At 41.8% G+C, this 25,011-nt stretch overlaps 1 protein-coding gene and 1 long non-coding RNA gene across 3 annotated transcripts; both read left to right on the top strand.

The window, feature by feature from the left end:
* Positions 1-966: 966 nt before the first annotated feature.
* On the top strand, positions 967-1,636 carry LOC134632059 (uncharacterized). Its single transcript, XR_010094442.1, has 3 exons — positions 967-1,060; positions 1,239-1,386; positions 1,517-1,636. It is a non-coding gene; the product is annotated as an uncharacterized LOC134632059 (long non-coding RNA).
* Positions 1,637-13,805: 12,169 nt separating this feature from the next.
* On the top strand, positions 13,806-24,136 carry pax8 (paired box 8). 2 transcript variants are annotated; one of them, XM_063480645.1, is made up of 12 exons: positions 13,806-13,909; positions 15,747-15,903; positions 18,102-18,243; positions 18,375-18,572; positions 18,760-18,836; positions 18,994-19,119; positions 19,932-20,107; positions 20,187-20,307; positions 20,539-20,793; positions 21,003-21,104; positions 22,271-22,360; positions 23,174-24,136. In XM_063480645.1, exons 2-12 carry the CDS (start codon positions 15,882-15,884, stop codon positions 23,242-23,244), a joined length of 1,380 nt encoding a protein of 459 aa, XP_063336715.1. In that variant the 5' UTR covers positions 13,806-13,909; positions 15,747-15,881; the 3' UTR covers positions 23,245-24,136. The 2 variants fall into 2 exon arrangements, with proteins under 2 accessions (XP_063336715.1, XP_063336714.1); XM_063480644.1 differs by having other exon boundaries at positions 18,078-18,243.
* Positions 24,137-25,011: the final 875 nt, after the last annotated feature.

Below are 25,011 nucleotides of genomic sequence, written 5' to 3'. Positions count from 1 at the left end.
AATTGCAAATAAAGGCAGTAGTCACAGTGATAGCTGCAGAGGTAGCTCTCAATGAAATTTGGTTATTGTAGCAACTTTGGCTGATTAATTGAAGGACATATTTGACATTAAGATTTGAAGCTTGAATTAAAATAGAATTCTATAGTTAAATTTACATGGCTGATAAGTCACTTCCTTATTATTATATTCAACTTGCACAGAACAATTCAGCTTAAATGCTCTTGTCAAATATGTAAAGGCATAAAAAGATGTAGTCACATCTTTTGTTTTTGATTTTGTTTTTATTTCTATGTTGATATATTGACCCAAGTATTGTACAGTATCTAAGAATTAAAATTCCCATGTGTACAAGGAGGAACTAACTCATGTAAAGATTGTGTTATCATAAATCTGTGGGTTTCAAAAATTCAGTTATTTAATGACTAACTGTTACCTGTACTTACATATACGTCATGGAGTTTAAACCTCAATTTGAGGTATTATTCTTTTATGTGTAAGATGATGTCATACTCCACCTAAACACCTTAATAAACTTTATACAAATAAAATGTTAAACCTAAATAGATCCAAGAACAGAGGTATATTGAATTGCTGGCATTTATTATTAAAGGACAACAGGCCCTGAAAAACAAAATGGAAAATAAATAAATAAATTCATTTTGGTGTTCACGTCTGTGGAGCTAAGAAGAGACAGATGTAGTTCAATAATATTTCACTGAATTGAGTACAACACCTTATTTTAAATAAATATAACAAAAGCTTCCCGGCAAGTGTTAAACCAAATCATCCTCCTTCTTCTCTCTGTCTTACATAAAAGCCCTCTGACTAACATAACAAGATATATAAAAGTAGGAGAGTGAACGTTAACAAAATATTTGCATTTTTAAGTCATATCAACTCACTTTGACCACAGTTTGCAGTTAGTGGATTATTAACGTTTCTTAGTCTTGTGCTTGATTTGTGGTTTGTTGTTTTATAAACCAGATGTGACAGCAGTGTGCACCCATTTACTGCGAGGCCTCCCTGGTGATGATCCATCCTACTAACATCTACAACACTGGTAAGTTTTTATTAAAGGAGGGCACAGAGCTGTGTGGAAATTAGCTTTACGTTTAAGGACATCAACAAAGCATTAGATGATGAAATTAATGCAGATTATTTATTATATACACATAAATTCGGAATAAAGATGGACATCAGCTGTATACCAACTTTTACACTTTCATTTTTTTGTAAAGCACTTCAGGATTTCTGACAGGAGGAGAGACACCAGCACAAAGAGGAGCCGGGAAAGCACTGATTCACAGCTGACCTCGTTCATAGAGAGAAGAGTGATTTAACCTACCTCAGTTACTGGACACAGCTTGATTTATAACAACTGAAATGGTAAAGTAGTACTTAATCACAGCATTTTCCTGGCTCCTTAATTTCTTTTTAACTTCTTTATATTTCTTTCAAGCTAATAATTGATCATGCCTAACTGCATCTCCCTGTTATGACATTCTTGTATTTGCAGGTTTGTGACAGTGATGACACCTGGGCACAAGTATCTGTTGGAGTGCTGGCTTTCATCGATTAAGCTGTGCCTTTCTGTCCCATCGCCACTTTAATCCAGTGTCTGCTGACGTTATTATCAAGAGAGGTATTTTAACGGTTTCAAGAACTTACCTCAAACTGTTTGGGCTCCTTTATACCTGATCTACCTTGAAAAACACCTTCAGCTTCATTCAGAGACTCATTCAGACTTAAATCTTATCTCCAAACTTTTATAAATCAAAGCTTTTAGAGTTAGGTGTAACGGAATAAAAGCCTGGAGCAGCACACGTGAAACCAAAGTGTGCTTTCTGACTTTTTTTAATATCTAAACAATTACACCTCTTGCCGGCTAAACCTGTTTTCAGTACCTTACGCCTCATGTGTAAATTATGTTACCCCAAAATCTTTTGAAAGCAATCCGTTTGCATGCTTTTACTAAGATTAGCACGTTGGAATGTACATTGCAAGATCTAGGTTATTACTGATGCACAAACGATCCCCCAGTAGGAACGCAAACGTTAGCTATAGCTAAGTTGAAATTTAGCAGCAGCCGGTGCAGCCAGTGCTCGATTAAATTTGGCAAAGCGAGAACAAATGGCTTCGTGTAGCATTTTCAAAGATACCTTATCTTTAAATAAGGTATCTTTTCGAAGCGCCTATTATAAAAACATTTCGGAAGAGCGCCTAAGGAGAGGTGTGTATTTGTGCTCAGAAGTCTCCTCTGTGTGACAGAGTGAGAGTGAGAGAGAGTGTGTGCCGGAGAGAGGGGAAAGGGAAATATTGTTTGTGTTTTTATTCTGTTTATATCTCGCTGTATTTTTATGTCCTACACTCAAGCTTTGCAAGCAGCAGAGAGGTTGGAAAAAAAAATGAGGGAGAGAAAGAGAGTATTCTCAATTTCCTTCTAAAAAGAAAATTCATTTGCAGTTGCTAATGTAATGTCATCGTTGTGTTTACTGAGCGTGGATGATGTATAGGGGATGTTGCATTGAGTGAGACTGCTTAATGATGCATAGAATTAAGTCTGTGGCTTTCAGCTGAGCTCCCCTCTCTCCCTCTCTCTTTCTCTTCCTCTCATACACTCCTCTCCCTCTTCCTCCCTCCCCTTCTCTCTCACACACTCACTGACTCCCTGCTTCCTCTTTCCTTCCCTTCCTATCACCTCTTTTCATTTAATCCCCACCTCCCCTCCTCCTCCTTCTCCTCCTCCTCACCACACCAGCCTCTCTCTTTCCCTCTCACGCAGGCTGTCTTGGACTGTTGGCCACACGTTGCTCTGTGTACTGTTGCCTAACTCCATCAATCACCACGAAGGGAGAGGAAGAGAGCGTGTGGAGGGAGGGTGATAAAAAGAATAAAAATAAGATATGGCTGGGGAAAAAAAAAATGAGCGAGATGAAAACAGACATTGTACAGGAACAGCTTTAGGAAGCTGGAGGGGAAGTGAGTAAACGAGTGGGAAGAACACCTCGATACATTTAATGATCCACCGAGAGCGCCGACAGTCCAAATAACTGCTTGAAAACTGCAAGAATATATGGACGTAATTGTGTTATTTCTGGCTCTCGCTATGATGATCCTCTGCTGGGATCTGAGGCAATAAAGAAAATGATGATTATGATGATCTCATTTCAGCACTTATGTTATTACCTGAGCCAGATGACTACCTGAGTGGGAAGGCCTGCCGCTGTGGAGGAGTGCAAGAGACAGGAATAAAGAGGATTTTTTAGTATTTAAACTGGTGTTTTCCATCTGCTGATATTTACATTGGTTTATTACTATATAGGTGCTCGATGTATATATGTTGGAAGTAGCTTTAGTTGAGGATTGCAGATTTAACATCTTTGTATGTTGATCCTGCAGACATCTGTGGCATTTGGAGCTTTGCTCAGATGTCTAGATAACAGGGGTCAGCAGTAGTCACCAAAGTCACCTTTAAGATAAAATGATGAACTTTTTACAAGCAAGTAGACATTTACAGTTAATTTATGAGAATTTTTATATCTTCTGTAGTTTTCAATGAAAACCCGCAAAAATTTAGACGTGTGTCTTTGGCTTGGCGGTGGAGGGGGAGGTCAGAGAGTTAAAACAACAAAGCTACATGTGAAGAACCATCAAAAGGCGTGCAAAGCCACCGGATATAATCCAAGAGCAACATAATTTAGTGTTTGCTAAGTTTAGGAGCCAAAAATTTTGTATGTGCTCAATCTAACATATAGTAGGTATTTAAAAAATGTGGGGTAGTTATAGAAAAACATTTTTCTTTGGTGTTTGTGGTTAAGTTTCACTTTATTTATTAAATTATTTTGTATTTTCTGGGAGTTATATTTTAACTTGTGTTCAGCTTTTTTCCTTTTATTTGGTTGTCAGAGAATTTCTTTTGCTTTTCTTTGTCACTGTGGCTTCAGTAATTACTCACCAAGCCCTGTAAAAGTGTCACTACATGTGATCAGATGAAAAGGGAGCAAGAGATAGAGATAATGTTGTTTTCCTAGTTGTAGAAACAAAACCTCATGTGAGAGCATGTAGTAGAAGCGCCACAGCAGATGCAGCAGGCGCCTTTTTTGAATTACCCAGCATAAGAAAGAATAACGTCTGTGCACACTATCTTAAAAAATAAGTGTCAGCTCATTCAAACGCTGGCTGCTATGTGAGTTTTACTCAGAGATGACTTAAATTGTAGTTTATGGGAAAAAATTACAATAGTTACACTAGTGACAGGGATGAAAAATGAAGTTAAAACAAAAATCCAATGAAAGTTTTCAAAGTTTAAATCCTAGAAGCTGTGAAAATGCTGTTTGTAAAAGAGCTGGTGAGAAATGTTAAAACTTTAATGATGTTTTTAAGAGAAAAACGTGATTGTCAAGACTACGGACACTTTTCTGTAGTTTTCTCTGAGTTAACCAGTCATGAGATTACTGTGCAAAACATTCAGCGTGTTTTCAAAAAATATGTTATTTATTTTATTTATTTATTTTTAAAACTTTAATTTTGAATTGAACTCAATTACAGTCACTGGCCACTTCATTAGGTACACCTGTTTAACTGCTTGCTAACTCAAACATATAATCAGCCAATGGCACACCAGCTATTCCATGCAGACATGGTCAGGATGACGCGCTGTAGTTCAAACTGAATGGAGAAACTCACACTTTAAGTGAATTTAAACCTTGGTTCGTGGTTGGTGCCAGACAAGCTGGTCTGAGTGGTTCACAAACTGTTGATCCACTGGGATTTCCCAATGCAAACATCTCCCAGGTTCACAAAAAAACAGTCTGAAAAAGAGAACATATCCAGTGAGCGGCAGTTCTCTGGGTAAAAATGCCTTGATGATACCAGAGGTCAGAGGAAAGACCAGACTGCTTCGAGCTGATAGGAAGGCACAAAGCTCAAGTAACCACTCATTACAACCAAGGTATGCAGAAGAGCATCTCTGAATGCACACCACATCCAGCCTAAAGCAGATGGGCTACAGCAGCAGAAGACCACACTGACTGCTGAGCCTGTTAGTTAAGAACAGGAAACTGAGGCTGAAATTCACACAGGTGCTACAGAAGATTAAAAAGACATTGCCTGGTCTGATGAGTCTGCAGTGACATTCAGATGGTAGGAACAAAATTTAGCATATAAAACATCAAAACACAGATCCATCCTGGTTTATATGAGAAGTTCGGGCTGGGATATTTTCTAGGCACACATGGGGCCTCTTAGTACCAACTGGGGATCCGCCACAGTGTACCTGCCAACCATGTTCATCCCTTGATGACCACAGCGTACCCATCTTCTGATTGCTGCTTCCAGTGAAGATCACAGAGAAGATGTGGTGGAACGGGAGATTCACATCATGTATGTGAAACTGGCAAATCTGCAGTAGCTGTGTCACAATATGGACCAAAATCTCAGAAAAATGTTTCCGGCAACATGTTGAATCTCTGCAATAAGAGTTAAGGCAGCTCTGAAGGCAAAAGGACATCTAAGCTGAACTATTTTTTTGCTATATTTTTTGAGGGGGTGTTTATTTAGTACAACATACAATAATAATCAGAGACCTCGATGTGATATGTTGTTATCATCCAATTTTTGGCAGCATTTTGAGAACTCCTACACTGCAAAGTCAGGTAGAGAGGCGCCCCCACCCCACCCACCACCCACCTTTTCATCCAGCATCTGTGGGATGAATCAGAGCTGTGACTGAGAGACAAACTTCTCTCACAACATCAGTGAGCAGCCCCGCTAATACACTTTTGACAGAGAATGCATTTTTCTTGGGAATTGTTCCCAGGAGGAGACTGAAGCCTGTTAGCAGCACAATCCTGATATGAGGTGTCCAGTATTCAGATATGGATGTGCTGTTTAGGTCAAATGATCTCATGTCACAAAGTTAGCTTATTACAAAACATATAAAACCTTTTCTTTTTTTGCTTGTTGATTTTGCACTTTCTTACTCACACCGTGCCACTTCATCTCTCTCTTTCTCTTCTCTCTCTCTCTCCCTTGCTTTCACTCACTCCATTGCTCTACTGTGATCCAGCTGTCCACCCCCATTCATCATCCCGCCACTCTCCCCCACACAGAATTATTATTTCTTTGATGTGTTACCAGTTGAAAACAAATCCATTTTTCTGGCCATCAATTTATCATTTGGAATGGGGAGTCACACTTGAGTTGTAGGGGCAGCCACATTTTCCCAATTCCAACTTGGACTGGAAAGCTATGTGTGTTTGTTTGTGTTCATGATCGAGTGTGTATATATGAACATGAAAGGCATGCATCCTGTTGTAATCAGAGCTGAGATGCAGCATGAGGGAAATCAGAGGTAAATAGAAATGATGGGATGAAATAGAGGAAGTAGCTGTTTGGATAAAAGAGAGAGACGAGAGAGAGATAGAGAGAGAGAGGGGGCTTCCCTCTTCCTGTCGTCCTCCTTCACCTAACGTCTGTGATAATTTATCACTCCTCCTAGCTTGGCTGACAAACTATTTGCAGGAAAATGAGTTTTTCCGCCACGGATTTGTCCTCTGGGAATAGAAAGGGGAGCTGCTGTGGTTTTATTCCATCACACACACACACACGCACACACATATCCAGATGTAGGGTTTTTCATGCACGCACACACTCTCACGCGCGCACTCTGAGGTCTCCAGTATTTATTGGGGGGAGGGGGAGGTGGTTAAGATAAATGAGGTAAATTAATAGAGTCACTGAGGGAAAAGATCCGCTTCCACACCAGCAGATCCGCAACTGACACACAAGAGATAAGCACACGCACCGCCGCTGTCCCACCCTCATATCCTTCCCTCTGTTTCCCCCACCCTCGTACACCTACCAAGCCCCCCCCCCCCCAAGCTCTCCCTCACTTGGCTCTCCAGTCCCCCTGATCCCTCGTTTGCCCTCCCACAGATGACAAATGTAACACTCAGACAAACAGCGATCAGGGCCATACAGCATAATGTCAGCTTAGATCAACACTTGGACAAAAGCAAATATCACAGCATCAACACTGCATTACAAGCGTCATGTATGGGTGTGCGTGTACGTGCATGTGTGCGTGCATGTGTGCGCGTGCACCGTTATTACAGCAGCTGGCCCGGGTCACTGGATTCCAATCTCACTTTCAACCTCATCAACCAAGATATCGACAGTGTGCTTGACAGAGAATTACACGACAGTAAAGGCCTAATTATATTGCTATTACCCTGGGCTATTCATAATAGTCAAACACAACGCATCAGTTGGACATCGCCGCTGTAAATCTACAGGCACACAGTCTGTCTCTCTTAATGCCTGTTAGCATTATGACATTCACTTTTCTTTCACTTTATTGGCAGCTGACAACAGGTAATATACCAAAATCAGAGATACCAGGATACTGCAGGATGAATATCCCACTTTGCCCCATGTCTACAGTAATTTTTATGTCCTGCTGAACCTGTTTACCATTAAGCCATCATGCTGCGTGGGATTTCTGTCTGCCTGCACTGACAGCACACTTAAACCTCTTATTTTAGCTGCTCACGCTCTGTTCAATATGCCAAACTTATAAGGCATAATCAGCCGACCTAAAGTAGCAAAGCAGCTAAATTGCTAAATAATGTCACAAATTATATATGGGTCTACTTCTTTTTAGGTGAGGTGGTTTGGTGTTATGTGTACTCTACAGTGTCCTTTGTCCTTTATCACTCCCAACACATACCAACCAGTGGGAGCCTTCTTCCTGTTAAAACAGAGTTTTTCCTTCCTACTGTTGCCAAGTGCTTGGTCACTGGGTATCATGTGATTGTTGGGTTTCTTGCTATTACTGTAGGGTCTTTACCTTACAATATAAAGTGCCTTGTGGTGACTGTTGTTGTGAACTGGCACTATATTAATTGAATTGAATTGAATTGAATTGAATTGAATTGAATTGAATTGAATTGAATCATTCCTGTGCCACATCTCAGTGGACAAAAGGGATTTAAAACATTTGTGACTCATTAAATTAGTGAGTATTTAAACGTTTCTCCAGTGGTTGCTTGAGGTTGGCTACAAATCCAAGTCCCTATGGACTCCCATGCTAAATGAAAACATAATTATGTTTACAGCCTAGTTAAAAAAACATCAGTTTTCCCTTTAGGATAACAGTAGAGAGGTAAACTTTTATTATTTTTATTAAATTTGCCCATGAAATTGTATATAATAAAGGAAGTGTTTGCTTTGGTGACAGATAGGTGCAATTTTGTCCTGTTCAGCATTTTTTTTTGTACCCTAGTAAACATTGCTTTTAGGTTTTCTTCTGAGCACATTTTGTTACTGGTGAAAATATGCACAGCCCTTAATGTCATAATTAATACAGATGATCCTTGACGACCAAGCTGGCTATCCAGATATGTTTAAGTTCCAGTTTAACAAAACCAGGATGACTAGGCTTGTCCAGATACCCTGTGCAGCTGCTCTTACGCGCAGCATCCATGAGTCTAAGGCATGCTCACAGTATACAGCTACGATCCTGTTCACCATGTGCATCATTTTTAGTTTAGCTTGGTAACATGCTAGCATTTCCTAATCAGCCATGAACATGAAACTCAGCTGAGGCTGGAAGAATCTGAAACTGACACCGTGATGGACGGTGCTGCACGAATGTGGAGAGCAGATCGCCAAAGTTAATACAATTCATGCTGAGAGGCAACATCGTGTCTGCTTCAAATCCACACAAAAATGGTAACCTTAAACATCCCGTATAACACTCCTTTGTAATCCATTCGTGACAGGCAGGTTGTATTTGTAGAAATCTAGCAACTTAACTGGAGCTATAAAATCACTCTCCGAGGACACTTCACAGGGATACTTATTGGGTTAAAAAGGAAACTAGGAAACTAACTTTTTCTCCTTGGCAGTTTTGCACAGCACAAGTTCTTCTCTTAAGTGACCCCAATGTGCCGTGTTCCTGTTGTCACGTCTCTTCAGCAAGTTCATCAGAAGCAGGAAGTAATAAGGCACTGATCCAGAGGATGGCACAAAGTGCTTTGTTTTTCTTGATTTTTCATTTGCTTCACATTCTTTGATATTTTCTGCATTATGGCTACATACCACTCCGAGGATAATGAGGCTCTTTTACTTTACGTACGATCAGCTCTGCGGTCTCACTCTTTTTTTCTTGCAAGGAGAGCACCTGAGTTCCCCTGAGGACACTCAGCTCCACACCCCTTCAACTGTTGCAGCCAATTGCCAGCTTTGTGATGCACGTCTCCTTGGTAATCTCTTCTGAGTGACAGGTATGAAGACAAGGTCCACCAGCTGCTCTGATCAAAGTCTCCTTCTTTTACCCAGAGAGTGCTGTTGTCAGTTTGTGGCCTGTATCACCCACCCTCCTGCTTTGTGTAAATTATTAAGGAAATAACTGCACGTTTTAATAAGTTCCTCCACTTTTATGTTGTTTTAGGGGGGGAAGAAAGAAAAATACTGGAGAAAAAGACTCAGAGGAAATTAAAAACTTGATGGTGATCGGTCATGAAAGTGAAAGTTCCTATCTGGCCACCGGTCCAAGTTGCATGTGGGATAAACACAGCTCAACATTACGTCCGAGCCAAGCCCCTCTGCTGCTAATGGCTATTACTGTCAGCACGCCATTGTACGTCTCACAATAGCAATCATGCTGGGATTTTGTGTGGAGCTTGCTGGCAACAGTTATTAGCCCTCCGAAAGAAACTTAAAAGGGAAATCAGTCAAGAGAAGAACAAGAAGATTTGGGGTCCCAAGTTGTGTGGGGTGATGGCGGCGGTGGTGGTGGTGATGGAGGGGGTCAGCAGGGTGGAAGGGGGTGAGGTCAGAGGGTAACAGCAAAGCGGAAATGGGGAGGAACAAGGGAGAACAATGGACAGGGATGAACTAAGACAGACAAAGCTGGAGGGAGGGTGGACAGTGCACAAAACACAGGAAGATGGGAAGAAAAAGATGAGGGGACAGAATGGAGGGGCGCTACAACAGATGGTAAAGGCTGGTTGGAGAGAGAGAGAGGAGGCACTGAAAAGCTGCTGGCAACACATGCATCACGAGAGTAACAGCAAGGAAGGAAGGCTTGACACCTAAACATGTCTGGATGCCATATGGTAACATATAGGCTACACTGTAGATCACTAAGGTTCACATGTCTGGAGCTTTGTGGGCAAAGTGTGAATCAAACTCCCCCCCAATGAACCTAATGTGTACTTCTATGAACCCTCTCATGGCCTCAGTGACACACCTGAGGAGCTTCAGCTTAACAGAATAAGCCATCAAGTCCGAATTTGAGTGAATAAACATTCATTATAACAGAAATACTTCATATGTAAGCAGCAGTTACATTTTCCTCAAGTGTTTATCAGTGTGAGAAGCCCCTTGTAGATAAGATTAGGGTAGAAAATGTATGTTTTAGAAGTTGTGCGCTAAAATCGTTGCCCTAATGGGATCATCAATACTGAGATGTTTCTCCAGCTATTATGGCCTAATTATGTGGCTCATCTCGACTCGCTGACCACAAAGAGACAAGCGCCCACCGGGCTTAGATTTATTAAAGTTGTCATTAAGTGGATGTTTTTTTTTTTTTCTTCCTCTCCCATTTATCTTTACGGGAGCGCGCAGAAGCACAGAAGGCGATTTCTCGGCGCGTGCACAATGAGACGGACACCCGCACACTTCTGCTTAATCTGTGTGAGAGAGTCTGAGCTGTTAAATATTTGTGGAAACTTTGTTGTGTGTGCGCGCGTGCGTGTGTGTTTTGATGAAATGACGAAATCGAGCTCGTGCCCAGGCGGACTGTGCGTCCTTGGCATTCGGCGGCTCCTTGCACACCTGATTTATCCCGTGCTATCACTCACCCTCCTTTTCATGACATATTTTAGCGTTGAGACCAGGTTTATCACCTGAATAACCTGGAGATCGTTTCCAGGTCCAATTTTCTTCACAAACTCTAGGATAGAAAGGAAATATAAAGAGGATAGTTGAGGATGATTTCCTATCTCTGGAGTCGGAAATGCTCGCTCTGGCTGACCTTTTACCCCCAACTTTTGTTGCCACCTGTAGCCGCAGGTCACCAGGTTTCTTACAGGGACACACACTTTGCTCGGGGAAATCAGTCCGGAGATACACAACAAACACGACACACCCGGAGAAAAATAAAATAGTCCTATAAGTAGAATTTTTCTTTTGTCCTGAGTGCGCCTTTTAATTTTTAACCCAAACAGACCGAGCTGCTCTTGAGTCCCCCCCCTTGCGTGTGTCCCACTGAACATTTTCTGCACGTTTCAGAGACTTCCCACAGTTATCGCTCAGGGTAAATAAGTGCACTTTTTCTAAATTGGCCAGCACAGCAATCAAGAGGGAAAACGATGAGTTCCAGTGACATGAAAACTGAACGAGGAAGCAGAGAGTGGCTTAAAAGTCTGCCAACAAGCCTTTAGCGAGTCTTTATGAGGAACGATTTAACATTTGTTCACTTTGGGGATATATGAGGGGTGATGTGAAATTCATACAAGTGCACATCTTGTCTGGCGAGGATTGCATTTGGATAGCCTTGCAGTTATAACACTTATTCAAAATGAACACAGTAAATCCAGCCTAATGCGCCAGTCTGCGTGTAAATAGAGTTTTAGCAGTGATCTTGTTTTATCTTGTAAACAGACTGGATTTAGTACGTTAATTACACAAATACAACCTTTTGATGAGTTGTTTATAAAGTAAAGCCAAATCTTCTTCTTGTACAATAAAGTATATTATATTTTTTCTATAATATTTTTACACCTAAATGCGCAATAATTCAAACTGAATTTATAGTTTAAGAGAAAACATTTGGATTGTAAATCTTGGATCATGGCATTCATTTCTCTCCTCTTACATCTTCCATGCGAATTTATGTTTTTCAGTAATTTATGTTTTTCAGTAATTTATGTTTTCAAATAAAACGCAAAGCTTTTTGTGTTTTTATGCTTTTGAATGATATCTTACAGCCTCAACTTTGACATTCTCCAGCTGGGGAAAAATTAAGGTTAAGAAACTTTTTACATATTTAACAGTAACTTCTTCATGTCGGTCTTCCTGCGTTCGGAGAGGCCGGTGGATTTTGGGGCGTGTATGAATTTCGCCCCTTGGCAAATGGAGTCGTATAATTAAAGGCTATTTTAATTCAAAGTATGATCGCGATAGATACCAATCGTTGAGTTTTAATCCCTTGTTAAACTCTCGGTAACCTCTCTGTCCCTCTCTTCTCTGCCACCTCTCCCTTCAGGCACTTGTCATTTTCTCTGCGCTCCGATCACTTTACAGAGGACTGTTTCTGCTTCCAGCTAATACTACGATTCCTTTAATGTGCTGGCGTTTGTGTTTATTTTAAAACACTCGACCCTTTGTCCAGCAACGGCTCTGACCTGACCATGTGCAGTGGCAGAGCTTTTCAAAGACGACGAATGAACGATTTCCAGAGCGCAAAGTTGATTCTTTCTTTCTTTATTTCCCAGATCGTATTCTTTAAAGTCCATATGGCCGAGTAAAGCCACTTGAATATGAGACAGACGACACGGTGCCATTGGTGTATGTTATTAGAGGTGTTGTGTTTGTTTTACAGGCTCATGAGAACAACGTTTAACAGCGTCTTAAACTCACCGGGATCCTGACACCCTGCTGTCACATCACGCACACGCAGGGGCCTGCTGCAGGCACGGTGCAGAAAGTCAAACCAAGAGCTACTTTTTTTTTTCAACTACACAAAACCACTACGTGGACACACTGACGCACGGATGCGTTCTTTTCATAAAAGCTGGAAAAAGCTCAAATGCAAAAAAAAAAACCTTTAGTGTCTTGCAGCTTACTTCAGAAGCCTCTCTGTCGCCTGTGTGAGCCAAAAACTTTTTATTTTTTCTCATCATATTTAGTTGTTTTTTTGTTTTTATTCTAATGCTGTATGCAACCAGTAAAAGGTTTACCTTGTATCGTTTTTTAAAGACATGCAGGCTAATATTTGTTGTTAAATATGAAGGAAGAGAGCAACATTTAAAAATAAAATATAGAGGAAGTAAAACAAAAAGATTATAGGACCAGAGGTTTATTTAATTTTCGTGTTTTTATTTATTATCTATTTATTTATTATTCGCGGAGTATTTTATTTTGGTAAAGATTAATTATTTGAATTGTTATTATTTTTATTACGCTTTTTTTTGGTTAAACTATATTTATATAAATAACGTGATTCCTCATTGTTTGCGAAGATGAATTTTTTTCCCCCAATTTAATTTGGACATAAGAGTCTCTCCTGCTGACCTGAGAGTATTTTCCACCTTTCATTTTCTTCTCTTTGTTCAGTTAAAAAAAAAAAAAAAAAGTTTTGCAAAGCATTTTTCAGTGGGACTCAGTGGGATCCTCCAGAGTCGCCTGTCAGGGAGGCATCGCAGCATATCAAGCTCTAAATTGCGTGTGGAAGTCGGGCCCGGTGTCACACGCCGGTTCACCGTCTAATCAAAGCGGGGCTGTCTCTGGAGGTGAATAGAAACAAGCCGCCTCCTGACAAGTGTTTCCGTACAGTCACTCGGGGGGTGTGATGCCATCAGAGCCCGCGGTCAGTCATCCTGTCCCACTTTTTTCCCCTCTCCTCCTCAAAAAAATCAAAAACCAACCCAAAACACACCTCCTCCATCCTCCTCGTCCAATGGCTGCAGTGCTCCATCCTCTGCGCAGCCCTGCTGGATAAAACCTGAGTCAGTGCCGACTGCGCACACACGACGCAACACAACACAGCACAACAGCGGTCCATCCTCCTCCAACGCGGCTCGGACGCACACCACCAGAGATCGTTTGGATAATATCAGAATATTTGCTGTGGAACATTTTTTATGATTATTGCTGTTATTTCGAGCTCCTGCGTGGAAAGGTAAGCCCTCTTCTAAAGTGAACATGCTTTCTGTGTGATCTGTCATGTCTGAATGAGAACGTTAGACAACCCTGACAACACGGAGAGAAATCACCCCGCAAAATGCTGCGAGACAGAGCTCAGGGTTTAACGCTGTTCCCGTGAAAGCGGGAGAGAAAAACAAGGCGTTATCTAAAGACTTTAATTAAAGTTGAAAAATGTGCGCAGAAAAAAACAAAGAGTGTGTCTGTTTTGTGTCTTTAAGTGACATAATTCGAGTGACCTTATAGGCACGGGTCCTCGCGCAAAAACAGATGAATAATTCTTATTAATTTTCCAAAGTGCATTGATTTCTTAAAATAAATAAATAAATTGTTACTCCTAAAATAAAAGGCACCCCCATCACAGTCAATGACACATTAATTAACGCAAACTGTCTTGTTTTTATGCTAAATTTGGAATTGTGCGCAAAACAGCGAGGCCTTCAATTTCTGCTGGAAATCACGTTTTCCACTGAACATTTATAACCGTCGTTAATACAAGCGATCGATAACAGCGGGCAGCTTATTAAATTAATAATTACACAGTTTTAGTCATGAAACATTCACGTCCAAACGTAAAAGTTAGCCCGCTGTGGATCATCTCTGTGTACCGGCTCTTTATTGGCCTGCTCGAAGTAAATTAAATAAAACACACTTGATTTAATTTTACATTAGAGTCATGTCATATTAGTTTAAATACTTTAAAAGTTTTCTTCACCAGCTACCTCCAATTTCCATTATTAATAATCATCTAGCAGTTCGGTTATTTTTTAAGACTATCACACATTTTTCAGGTTTTAAAATATTACATGTTTCTAATTGCTAACAAAAATAAGTCAAATAAAGTAAAATAAAGTAAGTATTTACCAAAAAAGAGGAAAAAAGTAGATAATTGTCACTGGTTTGTTCAGCGACATTAAAAGAGTGTGTTTCAGTTAATAATAAATGAATTAGTATCAGGTAAATTAGACCTGGGCATGCGCTGTAGGTTGGATTATTAGTACCTGGGATGTTAAAGTTATTGCAGGTAAACTGAACTGAATCAGGCTGTCCAGGTGTCCTGTCTGTCATTTAAAACTGCCTCCCAGCAGGTCATGACAACATTTTGAACATTTAGAGAAACCAGCAGCGGCTTTATTGACTTTTGATCCACTTCTGCTTACCTGCTTTTTAAGGACGGGCGTCATATCGTTTCTTTTTTTTTCTTCCCTCGTTACTCATAAATTACCACTTGATGTTTTTGCTCGTTTTCGTGAGAATTTCACGGAGATGAAAAGTCCTTCAGTGTACAGCAGCTGAACAGATGAAGCCTGTAGACAAGACACACACACACACACAGCCAAAAACAACTGCCAGCCACCGCGTCTACAATGGATCTAAGAGCTAATCATTATACAGACCTGCGTGTCCTTAAACCGAGAAATTATATCACATTATTATTTTTCATCTCTCTAGCTGGCCTCTCACTTTAACACATGCAACATGAAGTCCTGTCATTTCAGCTCCATGTCTCGTAGAGACTGCTGCCATGATATTTAACTCGGCTTTCATTCGGTATTGACTGCATATACATAAATGTATCGCTATAATAAGACAAATCAAATGCAGTCTTTATAATGCCATAAAGAATATGGCCTAAATCTCCTGCAGACTGTTCAATCATCACACCGTAGCCCACCAGCACAGGCAGGTGGGCCACAGGTAGACCTAACGGTGTGAGATGAACGCGCAGAGAGGAAACGTTTGTTTAGTAGGAGTTCAGAGGCCTCACAGATATGACCAGCAGCCAGTTTCACAAACACCTTGATGTCCTGCAGCTCGAAGTCGGCGGGAGAACACTCATGCCAGACCAGGCAGGGGTAGAAGGAGTATAAACACACTTTAACCGGGTCGGCGTGGAGGAGGAGAGCGTCACGTTCAGCTGGTGGAGCAACGAGCACAAACTCAGGGATATGTCCAGTAACACCGGGAGAGGTAAATACTGAGATGTGTTCTTCTATGAAGACCGTGGATTATTATCTATCTATCTATCTATCTATCTATCTATCTATCTATCTATCTATCTATCTATCTATCTATCTATCTATCTATCTATCTATTAACCCATGCTTTGTTTTTCTGTGTGTGCGCGGTGTCAGTGCGCCGTGCGCGTTCACGCACTACCCCCCTGTCCGCCTCGGGGCCGCTCCGCTTTAATATCCTGCAGGTTGATGAAGCTTGGCAGGGAGATTTTTTTCCACACTCGGCTGGCAGCGTTAATAGAGGCTGCCCTCCCTCCATGCCTCGGCCTCGTCCGGCCGCTGTTTGATGTGGAAATGAAAGCTGAGGGGAAAAAAGAGAAAAGGCTGAGAGAAACGAGCGACTCAATGGGGTTAAATTAAAAGCAATGGTGTTCTTGCAGAGTCACCACCGTGCAAGCCTTTAGAGAAGACATGGAGGATATGCCGGGGCGAAGCAGGGGAGCACTTTGTGCGTAATTTGTAGTAAATGCGCGCAGAAAATCAGCTTCATGTGCTTTAAAAATGAGAAAAAAAATCACGTTATTGTAGAACACCAGTCACATTTCTGTAGTGTAAAAAGCAATACATATACATATTTTTTATATGTGCCAGAGAACAGATATTAAATTTTAATAATCCATGTGAACAAATGCTTCTCAAAAACAGGCTGGAAACGCATAAAAATAATAAAAACTAAGTATAGACAATCCGATTTTTTTTTTTTTACTTGAACTTGACAGTTTAAAATGTTACCCCCCCCCCCCCCCCCCGCCCCCCCACCTCACCCCTTCACTGAGTGACATGTTCTCCTGAAATGTAAAATAACATTAGTCACTGTCACTGAAGCCAACTGAGCCTCAAATTAGCGGCCTATAAATGGGAACTGTGAGGAGAAAAGCCTGAAGGTGTTATTTATAAGGAGGCGATTAGACAGTGGGATCATCAAAGAACCATTAGTTTTTCCAGAATGCGCATTTCTGTTTGTTGCCAGTGTTAAACACAAAAGCTTCAGAGTAATTTCACACCCAAAATAACTGAAGTTTTGATCAATATCATCTTTTTTCCTATTTATAAAACTTTTAAACACACAAAAAGATTCCAGAAAAGACGGACGCTAACCACATCCAAGTATCAAAAGGTCTCACTAACCTCCACGACTCACTGCCATCTTGTTTATTATAGAAATCTAAAATATCAGTCTTGCTTTAGGGATAAATTCTGTTTACTTTAGATAAATTAAATATGCCCTATTCTGCAAAATATAGCACTAAGATAAGATAAGATAAGATAAGATAAGATAAGATAACCTTTATTAGTCCCACACGTGGGAAATTTGTTTTGTCACAGCAGGAAGTGGACAGTGCAAAAGTTATATAGCAAAAATTAGAATACAACAAGAATAAAATACTGTACACAACTGTACAGAATAGAATAAAATAAAATACTATATACAGTAGAATAAATAGAATAAAATATACAATAGGATAAAAATAGAATACAGATGCTTTATACAACTGAGTAAAAATACAACTTTGTCAGAAAAGAGTATTGCACTTAGTCTTATTGCACATGTGTGGATGTGTGTGTTTGATCAGTTGAAGTCTTTGTTGTGGAGTCTGACAGCAGTGGGGAGGAAAGACCTGCGAAATCTCTCCGTCCCACACCGTGGGTGCCGCAGCCTGCCACTGAAGGAGCTGCTCAGTGCTGTCAGAGTCTCCTGCATGGGGTGGGAGATGTTGTCCAACAGGGATGAAAGCTTAGCCACCATTCTCCTGTCACTCACCACCTCCACTGGGTCCAGAGGGCATCCTAGAACAGAGCTGGCCCTTCTGATCAGCCTGTTCAGTCTAACTACATTTAATAATTAGTATTTTTTTTATTTCTTTTAATTATTTTTATGTTATATTTTAAATAAAATATAAATAGATTAAAACACTGAGTAAAGTTCTGGTATAAATCTGTAAAATCTGTGTGTGTGAACTTTTAGACCATTTATTTCCATGCAAACAGCTTTTATGGAGTTAACCTGGATAAATGATGTGTGAATCAGCAGGTGTGATTGAATCAACATGCATGTGTGTGTGTGTGCAGACAGGTGCACGTGAGTTCCATGACATTTATAAGTGTTCATCCCCCCTCCTCCCCCAGGTCATGGGGGTCTTAACCAACTAGGTGGAATGTTTGTTAATGGACGCCCGCTTCCGGAGGTGATCCGGCAACGCATTGTGGACATGGCCCATCAGGGGGTTCGGCCTTGTGACATCTCCCGGCAGCTTAGAGTCAGCCACGGCTGCGTCAGCAAGATCCTGGGACGGTGAGTCCTCAACTTCCTGTTAATTGTTCCTGTTAATGAGAGTCTCGAGAGCTGAGAGGTTGCTTAATCATCAGGAGCACTTTTATGTCCTGCCTAAACTTTCCACTTACAAAATCATCTTTCCCTTCCAGCTACTATGAGACAGGCAGCATCAAGCCCGGTGTGATTGGCGGCTCCAAGCCCAAAGTGGCCACTCCTAAGGTTGTGGAGAAGATCGCTGAGTACAAGAGGCAGAATCCCACCATGTTCGCCTGGGAAATCAGAGACCGGCTGCTGGCGGAGGGAGTGTGTGACAGTGACACAGTGCCCAGCGTGAGCTCCATTAACAGGTGACAAACTGAATTATGAATGAAATCGTGTAAGCCAGGGTTCAGGTGGTTAAGCAGCATTTAGCTGTGACTGGCTGAGCTGAATGGCTGAGACTGAGTGTGCTGCCTTTGTTTTGCCTTTTTTTGTGTGTGTGGTATAATTAGTGGGAATGCTTTAATCCATTAAAAATTGTTGTTTTTGTTCCAGAATAATCCGAACGAAGGTCCAGCAGCCGTTTAACCTTCCTCTGGATGGAAAAGGCCTGAGTCCAGGGCAAACTTTGAGTAAGTCTGCACCATTTATGAACACATGCACGACAACAAGGGATGCTGGAAAGGATTAGGATTAAATACATTGCTCTCGTCACATCAGCAGCAAAGAGCTGCGCAGTATTGTTGTCTCAGATCTGTCTTTGTTGTTCTCTCTTTCTCTCGCTCTCAGTTCCCAGTTCTGCGGTCACCCCTCCAGAATCCCCGCAGTCGGACTCTCTGGGTTCAACTTACTCCATCAGTGGCTTGCTGGGTATTCCTCAACCCAACGGCGAAGGCAAAAGGAGCCACGATGACAGTAAGAAATCAATCTAGCAAACAAAACACCACAATCTGAAGCTGATTCATAAGAAAGACTGGGTTACTGCCCACTATCCTTACCAATACTGAGAAAACAAAGGCAAATATGGCTGGAAAAACTTGTTTCTAGGCCTTCTGCAGGCATGCACTCTAAAACTTTTAAAGATGAAAACAAGTATGGCTCTCCCAGCTGCTTTATTTAATCATTAATCTGACCTTGTTTCCTGTAAGAACACTTTTTTCCTGTTGCAAGGGTAAAACAGGCCAAAAGTTGTCCCTCAAAGGGAAATTCAGCTTTACTTTATTAAAGTTTGCAAGGTCCTGTGCACGACAGGGCACGCTTAACACCAAACACTGTGACACAGCAGCTTCTGTCCTGTTCTTCAGCATTTAGACTGACAGATTTCCATTTTTCCTCCAATAACTAAAAAGCTGACGTCTTTCAGGGACGCAGGCAATCAAGTCGTTGATATCAGTGTAATCATTTGTTAGCGGTGATTTATGGCCTGCTTTAGTTTCTTTAATGTTGTGATTTCTAATAAATTCAAAGAAGTAGTAAGAGAGCGCAGACTTGGGATGGAGCTCTGAGGGACGCAGATGGCCACAAAGAACTACAAACCAGTTAATTAAGATTAGAGCCACTTAGGAACTGTGCCAAAGAGACAAGCTCTTTAGCTCTTTAGTTTTCAAATAATTGAAGGGGCCAAAATCTTCTCAGAGGACATTTAAAGACCTTCAAGATAAAATTACTGTTTGCCAGTTTAACATGAAGCTTTCCTCCTCCTCTATCCTCCTCGGTGCCTCTCACAGGTGATCAGGAGAGCTGTCGGCACAGCGTGGACTCTCAGGGCAGCGGAGGCATCCCGAGGAAACAGATGAGAGTGGATCACTTCCCCACAGCCTCGCAACATCTGGACTGCGGCTTCGATCGTCATCACTATCCTCCGGATTCATTCGGATCAGCAGCAAACAGCAAAACCGAGCAGGTACCGACTGTTTGGACTGAAAATCCTCCTTTCATTTTTTTACGTGTGCACTTGTAACAGCAGCCTTTATCATCCTCAGACTCTATACCCGCTGTCCCTCATCAATGGTAGCCTAGACGAAGCCAAGACCAGCCTCTCATCTTCGAGCTCTGCCATTGGACGAAATCTGTCGGCACACCAGAGCTACACCATGGTGACTGGTGAGACTCTTAGTGCTGGATTATGCTCTTTGACCTCCATTAACCACAGGGCCCAGAACCCTCCACATGCTGCCGCTCACTCTTTGTTCAGTTTTGGCATTTCACACAGTTCTTTTAGTCCTGCGTGTTTTTTCTTTTTTCACTTCCACCCATGTTCACCAATTGTTTTTGCTTTGTTTTGTTTTTTTATTTCCTTACCCACGCGCTGCACACTGGCTCTCGCCACCTCAGAGCCCGTACAGACCCTGCCACTTTGTCTAAAACAGGAAATGTCCCCAGAAGTGACCAGCACAACCCCCTCCCCAAACATGGCAGCCTGTAACCTGGCTTTTGTGGAGCTGCAGGCGCTGCAGAAACCCATTTCTGTCAGCAGCAGCAGCTGCAGCGGCAGCAGCAGCAGTTCCAACCATTTCCCCAACGCCTTCAACTCATTCTCCCATCATGCACCAGTGTACGGGCAGTTCAGCAGTCAGTCTGTCATCTCAGGTAACGCAGCCATCCATCTCATCTGTTTACTTTTTGCTCATTCGTTTATTTTTCGGCGTTTGAATGCTGCAGAAGGTTAAATGATAAACTGATCTTATCGTTTCAGCTTCAATTCAGTCTTTGCATCTTACACGTTCGTCCAGCACAAAACACCAATCTGAACATCCACCTCGGTGTTAAAGATGTGCGGCTTTTTTGTGTGCTTTCAGGGCGCGACATGGTGAGCTCCACCCTCCCTGGCTACCCACCTCACATCCCCTCCCCTGCTCAGACGGGATACTCTTCCTCGGCAATCACGGGAATGGTAGCAGGTAAGGAGCTGACCTGAAGGAATACGTTTTTGTTTTAAAAATGGAAAAATGGAAAGACAAGTAGAAAGAAAGAGAGAGAAAGAGGAGGAAGGAAAGGAAACAGAAAGAAGGAGCAGGGCAGGATGGCGGCTTGTAGATTAACCAGGAGACGGGCTGAGTTAATGAGTAGTCTTGCCAGGGTGAACGAGCGCAGGGGTGCACGTGAGCCCGATGGGGAGGGGTACAGGGAACTGGCTGGGGTTCCACCCTGCTGCCCACACCCCCTCACCCAGACACCTCTGACCACACATCGCCATGGGAACCAGGGGGCCCAGGAGGGAGATGCAATGGTTGTGGGCGGATGGGGCGTAAAGCTGGGAAGAGTAGAAGGTTTTTTTGTTGTTTTTTTTTTTTACAGGGTGTGTGTGTGTGTGTGTGTGTGTGTGTGTGTGTGTGTGTGTGTGTGTGTGTGTGTGTGTGTGTGTGTGTGTGTCAAGATGCCTGCATGTGAGCATAGAGAGAGAGAGTGTGTGTGTGTATGTGCATGTATGTGTGCGATCTGCCTTTTTTTTTTTTATTTGAAGTCTGCCCTCCGAAGCGCGAAATGAGAGGGTCTGATTTATTATTTTTTCTGGTGGGCTCGCTGTGAGGAAGCGTTGATACACAATTACCGAGTAAGGGGGGGGGTAGAAAAGGAGGAGGAGGTGGGGAGCTCAGGGATTCATTCCAGCCAACATAATTACCAATTAGATATTGGAATGTTTAAAAAAAAAGAAGAAGAAGAAGAAAAGAAAAATGAAAGAAAGAGGAGTTGCCAGACAGGAAGTGCAGGATGGAGAGAGGAGGAGGGCATTTCAGAGGGCAGAGACTGAACGATGGAAGGGGCCTAAGCGCTGGAGAAAGAGGGCGTAAAGGCTAGCTGTGTGCACGCACCACTGGGCCGAGGGATTTTACCCTCAGCCATCCACCTGGACCACAGATTAATGGTTTACAGGCCGCACTAACTGTCGGTGAATTATGAGCTAAGGCTGAACAGATGCTGGCACTCAGACAAACAACCTGCCGAGCTCCTTGCAATGCTCCAGCTTTGCATTTTAATAAAAAACGTCTCCTCACGTGTTTCAGCTCAGAGCGTTTGGATTGTTTGCTCAACTTTATTTTTAAAATGTTCTTTTCCTTCTCTGCAGCAGGTGCAGACTACTCGGGTCAGTCCTACAGCCACTCGCCCTACACCTCGTACAGCGAAGCCTGGAGGTTCACCAACTCCAGCTTACTGGGTGAGTAACCGAGCACACGTAAGCCTAACCCCGTGAATATTTGTTACTAAGGCGGCAAACGTGTCCCCTGCGGAGCTTCTCCAGAATTCACAAACGGTTCACGAGAAATTTCTCTCTGACCTTATGATTCAGAAACATTTCACTCTGACTAGAATTTAATAGACGGCCTACCAGGAAGTGGCGCGCGCGTGACACCTAATGCACTTTTTGACCCCCCTACCTTTCTTTAACATATTCATTTATCTTGGTAAAAGATTTTGCTGTATTAAAAGCCACATCTGGGCTGCAGACAAAACAATATACCATCAGACAACTGGTAAAACAATGCTAAAGAAAAAGATATTTGAAAAAAAGCACTTTTCATTAACTAAAGAGCAAAAAATCATCTAAACCTTTAACATTTCCATTTCTCGACACTGAAATGTAGTGTAGAAATGTACAGTAGCTTGGAATTCATTCATTTTTACCTCAAAGACAGCAGTGTATGCAGTATTTAGCTGAATTTGTATTGTTGTATTGTTACTGCAGTTTTGTGGAGTGCAGGCAGGCATCTTGTAGTCTAATTGCTGGAGAAACTCGCTTTGCATTCTCATCTCATCACCAAATTTTATTAATTGACACAGAGGTGGAGGTTTGATGGCTGATTTTCTGCACTGCACCTTGTTTGAAACATACCCCAGCATCACTCATGCTTTTAGGGTTTTCGGGTCCCTCATTAAGTGCAGATTGCGATGGGCCTTCAGCCTCAAAGCACTCAGAGCCAAAGCTGTGACCACCAGCATCATCCAGCTCCATCTGTGTCTCCCCCCACAGGCTCGCCCTATTACTACAGCTCGGCCTCCCGCACGGGCCCACCATCTGCAGCCGCCTACGACCACCTCTAGTCCTCGCTGCTCGCCTCAGTCCTGATGGGCCTCCACGCCACGGTAAAGACTGGAGACCTTACCATCAGCTGATCTGATGTGGACCGAGACACGCAGCTCTAAACTGGATATGAACTCGAGACTTCTACTGATGACCCAGCAACACATTTTTTCTCTCCTTCTCGTCCTCTCACGGTCATCCTAAGCCTGCTCCTGTATTTATTTGCAGCCACAGACACCGTTTCCCAGGGTAGCTGTGACTCATGCACGTTTACACACTGCTAACCACGACCTCCTCCAGGGCTTGTTTCCACAGACTCCACAGGAGCATATTTTCAGTATGAATCTATTCAGCGCTGTTTCGGCCAAAGACTGTTTTCTTTCTTCTTCTTTTCTTTTCCTGGCACATCTGCAACTTGACTCCACTGATCCAGTGAATAAGGGATATGCAACTTCTTTGTACTGAACTATGCCTGCTTTGTTTACAACCTTTATTTTTTTCTTTGTTTTTAAGAAGAGGGAAAAAAAACTGAATCCTATCCTATCACCACAAATCAATTTCTATTCTCGATCTACTTGTATGCTTGCCTGCAAATTCAGTTTGTGATTATTATTATTTTATTTTTTGTTACTGTAAATTCTGATTTTTCTGTTGGGGGAAAAAAATCACAGTTACAGAAGAAAAGCCTCCATACGCCCCTCAAAGACAATTACATATCTGTCCAGCAATATGTACATAATGTAAATGAAGAATTACTTTATGGGGGAAGTGATGCAGTTTCACTAAGAGGGGAGGGGGTGGGGGTGATGATGATTTGGCCACTAAAAACCAACAAGGCTTGAAATACGTTTGTTTTTGCTTTAGTTAAATTGAGTTTGTTGTCATGCTGATGTTCTGATGTTTGGTAAAAACTGTGACTATTTTTTCTTATACTGTTATTAATATTATTGCAGATGTACATAATGAATTTCTAAAGAATTATTTTAATTAAAGCATGACAAATTTATGTGCTTTTTCCCTTTTTGCTTTCTCAATTCTCCAGAGCTCAATATATCAGGGAAATTTTGATACGTTATTATTATTATTGTTATTATTGGTGACGTTATCGTTGTCGGTGAGCTGCCCCCCCCCCCCCCCCCCCCCCCCCCCCCACCACAACAACAGAAAAAAAAAACCTGAAATGCTTTTTTTTCTACTCAGCATTTTTTAAAGGACACGATCAATGATCCCGAAAAACACGCGCATCTGTCTAATTTCTTTTTTTATTTTCTGCATCATGTACTTTTATTTGCAATTATTTCATTCCTCTTTGCGGCCTCATTATAGAGCCGCCGTAACGAGGCCACGGTTCGGCGGTGCCGCGGCCCACCTGGTGCCACCACCACCTCCACCTCCACGCGGGATACCGCGAGATTAATGGAGAGAGGTCGGGACGATTTTTTCCTTTTTTTAAAAAATACATTTCTTTTTAAATTTTTTGATTATTTAGAAAAAACAAAAAAAAAACATAATATTAAAAATAATAAGACCGATAAAATAAATACATTTTCATTTTATTATTATTATTATTATTATTATTATTATTATTATTATGAAAATAAATGCGATAATAATGGGGTTTTTTTAATCTAGCTTTTTTTGTTGTTGTTTTATTTGTAACTTAATATCAGAGTATTTATTTGAAACCTGCACTTGAACCTGATTGAACCCCTGTGTTGGATCTTCTGAGCTGCTCTTTACTCTCATTAGACCACCGCGATCGCTGCAGTCGTTTTTTAGTTCACGAA

Source organism: Pelmatolapia mariae, linkage group LG7, assembly GCF_036321145.2.
Source record: "Pelmatolapia mariae isolate MD_Pm_ZW linkage group LG7, Pm_UMD_F_2, whole genome shotgun sequence".
Taxonomy (NCBI): Eukaryota; Metazoa; Chordata; class Actinopteri; order Cichliformes; family Cichlidae; genus Pelmatolapia; species Pelmatolapia mariae.
The sequence above is the reverse complement of the archived record's forward strand: the minus strand, read 5'-3'. Positions and strand labels throughout refer to the sequence as shown.